The sequence below is a fragment of the Puntigrus tetrazona genome, chromosome 3 (genome assembly GCF_018831695.1).
Source record: "Puntigrus tetrazona isolate hp1 chromosome 3, ASM1883169v1, whole genome shotgun sequence".
Lineage (NCBI taxonomy): Eukaryota > Metazoa > Chordata > Actinopteri > Cypriniformes > Cyprinidae > Puntigrus > Puntigrus tetrazona.
In genome coordinates this window covers 10,994,058-11,006,855 of record NC_056701.1, presented here as the reverse complement: position 1 = coordinate 11,006,855, position 12,798 = coordinate 10,994,058, and the positions used below count along the sequence as shown (strand labels likewise).

Here is a 12,798-nt window from a genome sequence, read left to right as displayed (position 1 = left end):
AATTAGCCGTAATTCGTTTGCTCAGTAATGACGTGGGAGAGAGCTAATTGGGGCAGTGTTGATGGGTGCGTAAATGAGTCTCTAGTGTGATATGCTAATGAGACCCTGATTCTCTAACTCTCCCTGATCAGCTAGCAGACATAGGGGATGAATGATATAATTTTGTTCACAAACATACAAACAAACGTCTTTCACTTTAAATTTGCTATGAAAACGACACATTTTATTTTTCAGGTGTTTTTATTTCCAGCTTCTTAACTTGACATACCGTCAGAGAAAATATTATATTAGCCCAATTATACTCACACAATACAGTAGCTGTATTACTATAATTGTTTGGTGTGGGGGTTTTTTAAGTACCGTGTAAATAACATGGTGAATGAGCAAGGGATATCACTGTGTGGTATTTTCTGGTAGCGCCACAGTACTTTGGGTAAAAACACAGAGACAGCACAATGACAATTTAACTCTAAATCATTCTATTTTTTATTGCTTTTCTGACACTGGATGCCATCTGACAGCCATCTTTAGGGTATCTTCATGGCTGTTTACTTCTTCGCTTCCTCCTTTTCTGTTATAACTTAAGAAAAAACAAGATTACATCAAAAAAAATAAACAGGGTTGAGGGTTTAGGTTGAGGGTTTAGCCACAAACTTAACTGGTGAATTTAGGCATCATAACATTATAGCACAGTTAAATATCCATGGTACATATTGTGCTAAACATTATATTAATAGTTACACATCGGAGATAATGGAGATTTTTGGCTATACCTCGAACCTCCAGCTTGCACTCCACTTCATCTTCTCCCAGGTCATTGATGGCTTTGCATGTATACTTCCCTCCATCAAACAAGCTTGGCTTTCGGATGTTTAAAGTCAGCACACCCTGGTTATTCTGCATGAGATACTTTGGATCCTCGCCAATAATCATCTTATTTTTCATCCATATAATCTTTGGCTGGGAGGAGAACAAAAGAGAATGAAAAAAGAGAGTGCATTGTTGCTTAATGGGCTTAGAAGTGACTGCATGGGTGAATGCGTTTATATAGTCAGGCACTGTACTAACACTTACTTTCGGGTGTCCACGGACAGCACAGCTGATAGCAGCGCTGTAACCTGCGATTACAGACCTGTCCACGAGAGGCGTTATGAACTTGGGAGAGGCGCACATATCTTTTTCCTTGTAGGGTTGCAGTTTTTGTTGAAGACCTGAGAGAAAGAGAATGGAAAAAGCATTGCACGGTAAAAGTAGCGCTTCAGCAGAGACACTTGGGCAATAATCATAATTTAAAGGCAACACGTTGTTCAAGATTCATTTTCAATCCACCTGTTTTGGCGATGACAGCTGTGTTTTTGCTGATGCCAGCATCCTCACTCATGCCACAGATGTTCTCGCTGAACACACGAAAGGTGTACTCGTTCCCCATTACCAGATCAGACACGGTACAACTAGGTCTGCGATTGTGTTCAAGAACCGTGAACCAGTCCTAACAAGTGAATAAGCAAAAGATAGATTAGTAGTTAAACAGCCAAATGCACAAAGAACATCTGCTGTTATTGGCCTTATGCAGAACCTACAATCTGGGTTAAATAGGGACAAAACCAGGAATTGGGCTGTTTTGAGCAAAGAGGTTGGGTTAAACATTTATCCATAGATACAAACCTTTCTCCCTTCACCATTGGCTACGATATCCCCTAAAGGTAATGTGCAAGTTCTTTTTTAAAAAAAATACTTAGCCTATATGCAACCATTCAGGTGTGTTTATTTATTGAAGAAAATATTATGTGTACACTAGTCAAGTTCTCTCACACCCGACTACAAGTTGCAGAACGAGTGGAAAACAATCCTCTCAAAACTGTTGTAAACACTCAAACCTCTTTAATGGCATTAAGATTTAAGGAGCCTAACTTCCTAATTATAAAGAATTGTTCGAACACTGTTGCCCAATACAGTAGGTGTTGTAGCTGGTTTACCTTAGTTTTCAAGTCAGCCTTTTGGATGGTGTAGCCATTGATCTCACAGTTGCCATTATCTTTTGGAGGCTTCCACTCCAAAGCAGCATTGAAGCCCCAAACATCAGTTACAGTGACAGCTATTGGAGGCCCAGGCTTGTCTGTGAGAATGGGAGGGAAATGAGGAAAAAAAAGACTAGGTATTACTGTAGAGCTTGACACCAATACACTGTCCTAATTTTAGCCATGAGACTAATTAACGTGCTCTAAATGGAGAAGACGCTACAAGTGAGTGAGCAGAGGAATGATAAAAATGAAAAAGGGATAAAATGAGGGAGAAGGGAAAAAGAGTGTGAGAGCATGAGCGTGAGGTAAGGATAGTGAGATCAAGCTAAAAAAAAAAGATTGAAAGCGAGAGAGTTGGAGTTTGCGGCTAGGAGCGGTTGGCATTAATCCTGGGCAGGCTGCTGGGATGCTGGCAGCAAACTGTGACTAAATGGCTGTCTGGCTCATCTGAAGGGTTTTTGCACTCTCATTAGCTTACCTCCCAGCGGGAACACAGAGTGAGTGTCCCCTAATCCTATCCTAATCCCGTTCAACACCAGGAATAATCCAAACAACACCCCGCAGAATAATCCCTGCAACCGAACTGACCTATGACATCCTTGATTTTGGTGAAAGTCTAAGTGTTTAATATGAAACCTTTCTGACAGTTTAGGAGTTGGAAATTCAGCATCACTTTTCAAAGTGATCCTCAAACACTTTCCACGGGTTAACAAAATTAACCTGACTCATACTTTGCAGGGAAATGAACCTTTTGAACTGTGCAGTTTAATCCTTTAATTTTCTGTCATCGCTTGTATTTGTGGCCCTATAGTGATGTCTAAAATGTTGACATGAGTGATCTCCACAAATGAATGTGCAGCATTTTCAGCACCCTTGAACACAACTTTATTTATTTTTTGCAAGGTAAAACTCTCTGCGTCTTTAAATTCACCTTTTTATTTTGATCAAGGCATCCCTAGTACATCCATACTCATCGTGACGGATGTCTTCAGCCATCGCATCACATCTCCCACTGTTTTGTTGTGTACCCTGCCACAAGCGTTGCATTTTTATGATGGCATGTCAAGTTGGAAAAAAACAAAGACAGCCTCGTGGGCAGTTCTCCAACGTATCACACAACAACAATTTGGTTCTTAGCCCGATCCTGTTCAATTTTTTTGTCCTATTGCATGCTTGCTGTTTCTGCCTAAAAATGCTCTTATTAAAAAAAAGATCAAAATGTAATTCTTCACACGATCCCAGTATATTATTCTAACTGCTTGCAAAGCACTTATTAAACATAAGAATGCGTCTTATGTAAAGGTCCCCTAAGATGTCAGGTGATTGCTAGTAACTTATTAGTCAAACTAAGTCGCCTCTGTAACTCCTGAATTTGAAATTATGTTGTTGTGCATAGCCCTATTAAAACATCAACCAATACATTTTGTTGACACTAACCTACAATCTGGATCTCAAGATTGACTTTGTCCTCCATGTTCTCAATCTGCACTGAAAGGGTGTAAAGGCCGGAGTGCTCTCTGGCTGCCTGCCTAATGAACAGGATAGTGTCCACTTCACTTGTGCGGATATTCACCAGCCCGGTGTCTAGAGGTGCTCCATCCTTGAGCCAGGTCACCATCGGACGCGGTTTGCCCTGATAGCAGTTGACATGGTGTAAGTCGAGAATTTGAAGTGTTGTGAAGAGCAGTGACTGAACGGAAAAGTAGCACTACACAAGTACAGAGCAGAAGAATGTATGTGCATGACTGACCTGGAAGGGAATGACAAGGTTGACCTTCTCACCCACTCGTTCGATGTACTTAGTCCTAAGCTGCCGAGGGAGGCGGATTTTAGGACGCTCTGAGCGAGGAGATTGAGAGAGAAAAAAGAGAGAAGAAAACTTGCTGAAAATAAAGACAGACAGTGGGGCGTTTATATACTTCATGTTTAGTAGTGTGTTGTTTCAAATAGGGATAGTTCACACAAAAATGAAATTCTCTCATCACTTAAAAGACTGCTCATCCACATTAAAGTCCAATATATGGACTAAAGAAAGACAGACAGCAACATCTTGGATTAGAGAGAGTTTAAGTAAATTGTTAGGAAATTTTAATTCTTGAAGTGAATTAATTTTTTAAGAAGATATGTGGAAAAATGTCCACACAATAAAAGTCGGTGAGGTCCAGTGTTTTTTTGAGTAATATCCCTATTTCCTCCTATTTATTTGGAAGAGTAAGTGTATATTTGCTTAGGGTTCATTTCTTCAGTTTTCATAAATTTGAAGCTCCAAGACCTTAATTTTTGATTCCTGCGAACATGTTGCATGTTGTTTGTGTGCAAGTATGCATGTGTGCGAGTCTCACCGACAATCTCCCGAATCGTGACAGCTTGCGCCAACACAGCTGGAGGGCTACGACCAGCGATGTTCACAGCTGTCACCCTGAACAGCATCTTCTCTCCAACGGGCAGACCTCTGACCCTGTAACTATTCTTCTCAACAGGGGTCTCGTTGGCCTGCACCCACTCAGTGGCTGTGAGTTCCACCAGGAGCAAAGCGAGCGGCACAACAACAAGATATGTAAACATGTCAAAAAATGATCAAAAACGATTACTTCACTGAGACTGCACTCTATGTCAGCTTTATAGCAAAGTGCCTCACCTCCCTCAATGCAATATTCAATGATATACCCGTCAATGCCACCGGCTCCAATTCTCTCTGGGGGAAGCCATTTTAGAGCACAGGTACCATCTGTAATATCATCCACTGTCAGCCGTGTTGGTTCACTTGTTGGTGCTATAAAGAAAAAGAAAAACCAAAAGAATGAATGTTAAATGAATTAAAATATATGACCTGAATTGAAAATGCAATAAAATAAAATAAAAGTTGTGACAGACAGTCTGATGAGGAACTAACCAATGGGCATGAAGGGTTTGGAGTTGGCACTGGGCTGGGACATGCCAATACCATTAACAGCAAACACCCTCATCTCATATAACACCCCCTCAATCATCTTCTTAGCCTCATATGTTGTGGACTCATAAATGTCAAAGTTCAGCTTTGTCCATCTGGAAGAGCCCTTCTTCTTTCTCTCCATTAGGTAACCTTGAATGTACAGCAAAAGTGTGGTTTCCAATATATGTATGATTATAATTCATAACCCAATTATAATTTTCTGAGGATGTTTAAAAAAAAAGCAAGTGGATACTGCTAAAGATTATCAAAGATTAGATGCCAACTTGGAGACAAACATAAACAGTGAGTATATGTTTCACCTTTTACTGGAACTCCACCATCAAATTTGGGTGGTTCCCATTGGATAGAAGCAGTGTCCTCACCCACTCCAGTGCATTTCACATTCTCAGGTGGATCGGGTACATCTGAACACAGCACAGAAAAAGTACCATGGTAAGGAAGAGATAGTAAGCTTGAATTACTAAAAAGGAGAAGGTTGCAGATCGTTGAACTCACCAACAATTTTCACCATGACATCAGCCTTGTCCTCTCCTGCCGGGTTGGTTACAGTGATATGATAGAGACCCTCATCAGATCTCTCTGCCCCTTCAATAACAAAGCAGCTCAGGTTCTTCCTGGTCTCCACTCTCACACGCCCTTCAGCTTCAGAGATCTCCTGCATCATACAAATGTCATTCTTTCAAGCAAGCTGATATGCTGGAGATGCTACATTTCAAAGTTGATTTCAATATCCTATGTGATTTCGAGAATATTTTCTTGCTGGAAAAACGAGGATGAATTTCCATGCTGGTTTTGTGTTGATCTAGGTCAGGGGTAGGCAAGTTCGGGGGCAGGACTGCGTCTCTCTGGGACCAAACTTGCCTACCCCTGGTCTAGGTGTAATCAGTGGAGTCCTTAGCATGGGTAAGCTGGTTGACTCTTGATGGTTAAGGTACAGTGGCAGAGACACAATTTAAAATACAACATATGCTAGAACAAGCACTGCTGGGCTTTTCAGCAGGTTTTTCTCACTGAATCTGATATGAAAACAAGCCCATATGTGTTGTTGGCTTTACATAAGATGACAGTATGTGACAATATGCCAGCAAGCTCTCACTGTATCTCCTTTTTTCCAGCACACAGTGGGAGGGGGATCCCCTGTAATGTCAACATCAAACCGGAGCTTGTTTCCTGCAACAACGATAATGGTGTTTTTGTTGACAAAGCTGCCAGTGGTGTCCAGGTGAATTTTGGGTGGTTCTGGGTGATGAAAGAATTGTGTTGTTAAAAAATATGTCGCCCTTACACAAATTATATTGTTAGATTTAATGCAGGTAAGACATTTACCTTGACGAGGAACATAATCAATCTTGATCTCTGTGGGCACAAAAGTATAAAGCTAGGTGAATGCTGAAATTTTAAATTTGATTAAAAAAAAGAAGAAAACTCTGTCGTACCCAAGAAGTTGAGTTTGGCAGAAAGAGAAAGAGCATAACCATCTGGTACAAAGGTGTAATCTCCTGCATCTTCAGGTTTCACATCATCTATCACCAGTTTGTGAGTCCTGAGATACCAGGATTAAAATTTGTTACCACAACATTTTACCAAAAAGCAACGAATACACTACTGAAATAATACAATTCTTTCAGAAAGAAGGAGCATAATGGATACTTTATGACTAATCGGTTTTAGTGTCCTGGAATAGAGCAATATTGGTGAGGTCAAGGACGAGGTGATCCTGCTTATGCGTGAATCGATAAGGGTAGCTGTAAGTGGACCGCTATACCTGCCGATGTGTGTCATTTTGATGCGGTCGCTGGCAATGACCTCCACCCCATCTTTAAACCACTTGCCAGTCACTTTCTCATCTGACACTTCACACTTAAAAACAGCCTGTTCTGCTGCCTTCAGTGTCAGATCAGCTATACTCTGCAAAACCTCCAGTTCCTTCTCTATAATAGAGAAAAAGGAAAAGAAAGAAGGACAAGGAGTGAATTCATACTAAAAATAAATACAGAAACTTAACTGAAATACCAGCCAAATGGTGGAAGTATTAAGAAGGGAGAATTATCATTTTACTCTATCAAAACAAGTACCTTCCACTTCCAGCTCTCCCTTGGACTCCCCCCCACTGGTGTACACATAGTATGTTCCAATGTCCTCTGTGGTTGCCTCATTGATGATGAGCCAGTGCTTTGTCCCATCTTTCTTAAAGCGATACTTTCCATCTCGGCTCAGTTCCACTCCATCCTTCATCCTGAGAGAGATGAAGAGAGACAGAGAGGGACAAAGATGGAAATAATGTTCATAAGAAACTGAGGAAGGCAATCTATGCCAAGATCTGAAGATAAAATAAGACAGTATGGAAAGATGTAGAGCAAGAGAAAAGACTGTTTGTCCAGGCCTTTGATACAGTGGAAAACCACCTCAAAAGATACGTATGATACTGTAATTGTATAGAGAGGATTGATCTACAAGAGCGTTTATCATTTATTTAGCATGTAAATTAATCTTAAAACTTAAAACTAATCTTAGAAAATTATGTCATGAAGAGTATGTAAGACTGGTAATGTTTACAACTGCTTGTCTGAACATGAGCAGAGATGTCAAAAAGCACAAGCAGTCACAGACAGTGCTCAGCCACATTACTCATTTAAACAGAGAGAGGTAATGACAGAGAAAAATGCATAATCTGAAACTAAATGTGGCATTTATTATAGGCTAATAGGTTTCTGTGTTTTTGACATAACCACAGTAGCTGCTAAATGAGTCATTGTATTCTATAATTGTTGGTAATAAATGGAAAACAAAAAAGCAGCCAGATATTTTACAGTTTAGTCTATTTAATGTTAATAATGGCTTGTTAATGTTCAATGACAATAATTAGTGATGTTGACCTTGATATAATAAACTTAATTTAGTCAGTTTGTCAGTTAATTTGTAGGCCTATTTAATGAACTAAACAAGCAGATGACCAATTGACCAGTTAAGTGCTGTCAGCTTGGTCCAGTATCTCACCATTTCACATTGGCTCCTTCCTCAGACACTTCAACCTCAAACTCCACCTTCTCCCCAACCACCACATGGACATCATCCAACATCTTAGTGATAGTGACAGGTGGTTCTGTTCATATAAACACACCAATAAGTGGTTACAATCAAACACAGTAAAATGAACAACATTTACATCAAAGTACAGATGAGCTTCTGGAGCTGATGGCAGCTAAAATGTCACATATCCATGAATAAATAGGAAAAAAGATACAAATACTAAAACGGGGACAGACACAGAGACTAGGCTCAAAAGAAATGGCTCAAGTAAAAACAAGGTAAGGACAGACGACATAGACAAGAGTTTTAAAATAATCAATAGGCAGATGGCTACCACTTAGGGACAGACAGGACAGTGACAGATAAGCAGAAAGAACAAATGAAATTACAAAAAGGGGTGTGCTAATGATGCCATTGATGTTGATGATGATAAAGATAGCGACAATGGTGTACCTTGGACAAAGACCTCAGTGAAACTCTTCTCCTCTCCAACCACACACTCATACGCGGCATCATCAGCGAGGGTGCACTTGTTAATAGTGAGCTTGCGGATACCACCCACACTCTCAAAGATATATCTAACAGAAAGTGAGATATTTAGTACAAACATCATGTAAAGCAACAACCAACAAAATGATGAGTGCGCCTTTGAGTGCTATGTAAAACCATTTATTCCAGTATTTTTAAATACAAAGGGGCATACTTAGCTGAAGGTTTGATCTCCTGTCCATTTTTCAGCCATTTGACTTGAGCATTGGGGTCAGCCAGCTCCACAGTAAGCTGTATTTTCTTTCCTTTCTCCACAGAGTAAGCAGGATCCAACTTCTTTAAGAAGGCTTAAAACAGAAGCAGCACAAACATATTCAGTCCATTACAATAATCGCCCACCAAGTTCAAATCTGTTTGGTTTGGTTTATTAACATAATTGCATGAATTGAACCCTTCATGTGTACATGTGTGTGAGGAACCATGTATGTCTGTCATTTGTCTCACCATCGCTCTTTTTAGGCTCCACCTTTTTCATCTTCTTGAGTCTTTTGAGCATGCCCCTGAGATCAGTGATGCCGTACTCAAAGGCAATCTTCTCATAGTCACATGGCTTGGCATTTTTCAGGATCTCCCACACATCCACATCGATCTCAGGCTCCTCCTTCTGCTTCCTCTCTCTGAGGCAGATGGAGTCCAAAAATGTTCATATTTAGTTCCGAATCATGTTTTATCTTGAGTCCTAGGGACCCCATTGATGTTGTGCTTCCTTCAAATTCTATTAATAAGTTTGCATGACCTACTCAAAACTGAGTATGCTGATATTAATGAGGCTGCTCTGTTATACCATGAAATATGCATATATGACTCATCCATATTTCTCAGACCCCAGACAGAACTAATGGTTAATGGTAAAACCTATATTGAATTTCTACGTTGAATGACACAATTAATTGTAATGAGGCAGTGATTACTATGTATGCAATTTGAAGAAAGCATGATGGTCAAAGACTAAGACGATAAAAACATGAGTGTGTAGAACATCTTCCAAACCTTTTCTTGAGTAAACCACTGAAGTCCAGATCACCTGCATCCTCTCCTGCATCTCCCCTAAGGATGACAGAAGGTAATTAAAAAAGGAATAATAAACAATTAGGAGTACATAATTTTTTAATAATACTGTTTACTGTATAGCTACCATAAACTCACATAACAGATGCTCACTATTATACATTCTCATACTCTCAGGTTTTTTCAAAATAAAGTTTCATGAAGAACATCCAATGAACCTTTATATATATCAAGGATACATGAATATGAATTTGTTATGAATTTGGCGACAACTTCATCTGAAACGACTAACGCTGCATTCAAGATATGCATTTTATTGGTTCATGCATTCCCTGGAACTCAAACCTATAGTATTGCTAGCATCATGCTCTACTGTTTGAAGACCTCAAGAGTAGATCAAGAAGCCTGGCTCAGTCCTGGGGCTAAACAAAGACTTCCCGGAGCTGGACCTGGAGTCAAACTCTCAGACATGAGGAAAAACATCTCTCAATCACTCCATGTGATTACTGCTCAGAAGAGCAGCTTCTGGCAATTTAAAGCTCCCTTAATGATATGCAAAAGTATTATACAATCTTGCTTGTATGAACATGAGGAGCATGAGCTCTAAATTTATGTTCACCTACAGGGGCAGCATCTAAACATAAAGACGCACTGATAATATGAATAAAAATTCCTTCAAACAGAGACCATAAACAATAATAATGTGACATCAACACATCTATCATTTACAAATGAGTAAGAGACACAAACACACAAACAAACTTACGATCGTTTGAACGCCTCCAAAATGTTTGTTTGCTGTGTCTCTTCAGCAGCTGAAGGAGAAGATGAAATACATTATGACGATGATGATGATGATGATGATGATGATGAGAAACTGTGAGTGTTTGATTTGCTCCACAATCTGATTACCGTCAAAGCCAATAAATGTGTAGTGCTGATTTACTAAGTGCTGTGAAACTAACAGGAGAGGATCTAATCAGCTAAATACCTACTGAATAATGAATCATCTCTAGACTTGCAGTAAAATGTGCACACATACATGCACACACACACACACACACACACACACACCATGTGTATGTTAACTGTCCTTTATTCATCTGAAAACTGCATTATAAATTATTTATATCAAGTGTTTCAAACTAATTACTAATTACTAGCCAGAATCAGTCATAACCTAAGAGTGAATCTATTTGTACATCACAATATGTCGAATGTTATTTTAATTTACCAACAGCTGCAAAATGTCCTACCTTCGACAGAGATGTCAAACGTGCAGCTGTCACACTTGTCTTTGGAAGTGACCTCACAACGATAACCTCCTGCATCTCCATCCACAACCTTAACAATGGTCATCTCATAGGTGTATATCTGGCATCAAGAAATATAAATATTAACTCTGATCTGTGTTACGTTAATGAACAAATCTCAAATAATACGAACTGTTCTTCACACACCTTGGTGTTCCTGTCGTAGGTTTCCTTGAACTGCAGGTGTTTTCCAGCCTTGCTGCCCAGATCCATCCATTTCCCCTTCAGCCACTTCATAGTTGGCTTCCTCAGCATCTGAGAGGAGTCCACCTTAGCCACAAATGTGATATTTTTCCCTGTTACAAATAAAATTACATAAGTAAATGACAGAACTTTCGATCTACCCTTTTTATAGCCAGAGTGCTACTGCACACACTTGTATACTCTTTAATTATTTATGGACTTTTTTTAACACAAAAGGAACAGACTGATCCATTTGTGCTTTTTTTATACTAAAAATATCAATAAATCATTAAGTCATATGACGTGTGAATGAGGACCCTGCATTTTCTATTTAAAGTCATGATTTTTATTGATCTACATACCTTTCAGTAAATAACATTACATTGAATGAAATGGTAAATGATTCAATGACTCATTCATAAATGCAGTCACTTTTATTTTTCCTAAATGTATAATTGCTCTGAATGAATTGACCAATAGATGAATTCAGTAACTCAATTAGAAAGACAGGCACCGTTTAGTGGCGTAAGAACAGAATTTGCAGAATCACGCTGAAAAGATATTGTACATGACACAAATCTTGGAGTGAATTCAGCAGTGCATCTACGGACAGTTCACAATCTCACCTTTAACAGCAGTGACAGTCTGAGGCTTCTCCACAAACAGCCCACTTATCTGAGACAGCTGAGGCTCTTCTCCTGGGACATGTTCTACCGGCAGAGTCAGAGAAACAATGTAAACTGATATGAACTGCTGAAAGCCCACATTAATGGACACTACAGCTACAGTCAACCAGGAATGAAAAGAGGCTGAAAACAGTGAATCATTCATGATATTTGCTAGTCATATTGACATGTAAGCAGCCTGAGGTAAAGCTTCCTAAAACATTTAGCACCGTCTAACACAACTACTGACTATTGACTCTCACCTTTCAACCCTTCCAGATCCATAAAATGATAGTTCACCCAAAAATAAAACTTCTGTCATTTTTTGTTAACCCCCAGTCTTCCCAAACTAACCTTACTTTCTTCTCTGTGTTGAATACAGTTCTTTTTTGAGGGTGAATAATTGATGACAGAATTTTCTTTTTTGTGTGTCTGTCACTTTAGGATCTGCACTGGGATGTGAAAGACACTTACACAATTTCCTTTTGCATGACAGACAAGATTTTTTTTTTCATGTATATGTCATTGACAATACATGCTAAAGGATTTGTGTGTCTTACCATCCTCAGGCAATTCTGTATCAAAGAAAAAGAGAGAAAAAGATTGAAGGAAACCATTAGGAAGATATATATGGCATGACATTATGGCTCTTTTAAGACTGACCTTTAAGGAGGCATTTATGTACACACATACTGTACATACTAACACACATAAATGTAGAAACCGACGTCCTTCTGTCCTTCAGTTTTTCAAAATGAAGAAAACGCACAGCTGTTGATTAAGTTATATTCTTTACTACCCAGTCATTACCAATCCACTTCAGTGTCCTGCAAACATCATAATCATAGTGGTACTGATGGGTGGGTGGTTTTTTTTGGTTGATGCTGGTTACAATTGAGTTAAATGGATGGATTTGATGGCTGATTATTTGAAACTGATTATTTTTGTATTATTTTCCATCTCACCTTCAGAATCAGATAACACATCTATAGAAAAAGTCACAGTGAATATGAAAAAGACAATATAAATTTATTTTCTTTAAAAGAAAGAAAAACTATCTTTTTTTTAAATGCACT

The 12,798-nt window shown here is 39.0% G+C and overlaps 1 protein-coding gene across 3 annotated transcripts in view; it reads right to left on the bottom strand.

The window, feature by feature from the left end:
• Positions 1-221: 221 nt before the first annotated feature.
• Positions 222-12,798, bottom strand: part of mybpc2a (myosin binding protein Ca) — a 28,486-nt gene continuing 15,909 nt past the window's right edge. For 2 of the 3 annotated variants that reach the window (XM_043231371.1, XM_043231377.1), the window contains 27 exons: positions 12,283-12,297; positions 11,684-11,767; positions 11,022-11,170; positions 10,818-10,935; positions 10,328-10,376; positions 9,544-9,600; positions 8,998-9,170; positions 8,708-8,840; positions 8,458-8,582; positions 7,972-8,077; positions 7,050-7,210; positions 6,740-6,905; positions 6,411-6,517; positions 6,301-6,330; positions 6,071-6,213; positions 5,470-5,629; positions 5,274-5,378; positions 4,915-5,103; positions 4,660-4,794; positions 4,364-4,531; positions 3,772-3,860; positions 3,459-3,654; positions 1,977-2,116; positions 1,330-1,489; positions 1,075-1,211; positions 774-960; positions 222-580 (listed from right to left, as the gene is read on the bottom strand). In XM_043231371.1, the coding sequence (XP_043087306.1) occupies positions 549-580; positions 774-960; positions 1,075-1,211; positions 1,330-1,489; positions 1,977-2,116; positions 3,459-3,654; positions 3,772-3,860; positions 4,364-4,531; positions 4,660-4,794; positions 4,915-5,103; positions 5,274-5,378; positions 5,470-5,629; positions 6,071-6,213; positions 6,301-6,330; positions 6,411-6,517; positions 6,740-6,905; positions 7,050-7,210; positions 7,972-8,077; positions 8,458-8,582; positions 8,708-8,840; positions 8,998-9,170; positions 9,544-9,600; positions 10,328-10,376; positions 10,818-10,935; positions 11,022-11,170; positions 11,684-11,767; positions 12,283-12,297 (3,314 nt within the window). In that variant the 3' untranslated portion in view covers positions 222-548. The remainder of the gene's footprint in view (positions 581-773; positions 961-1,074; positions 1,212-1,329; positions 1,490-1,976; positions 2,117-3,458; positions 3,655-3,771; positions 3,861-4,363; positions 4,532-4,659; positions 4,795-4,914; positions 5,104-5,273; positions 5,379-5,469; positions 5,630-6,070; positions 6,214-6,300; positions 6,331-6,410; positions 6,518-6,739; positions 6,906-7,049; positions 7,211-7,971; positions 8,078-8,457; positions 8,583-8,707; positions 8,841-8,997; positions 9,171-9,543; positions 9,601-10,327; positions 10,377-10,817; positions 10,936-11,021; positions 11,171-11,683; positions 11,768-12,282; positions 12,298-12,798) is intronic. The other variant, XM_043231384.1, reaches the window with a different exon arrangement.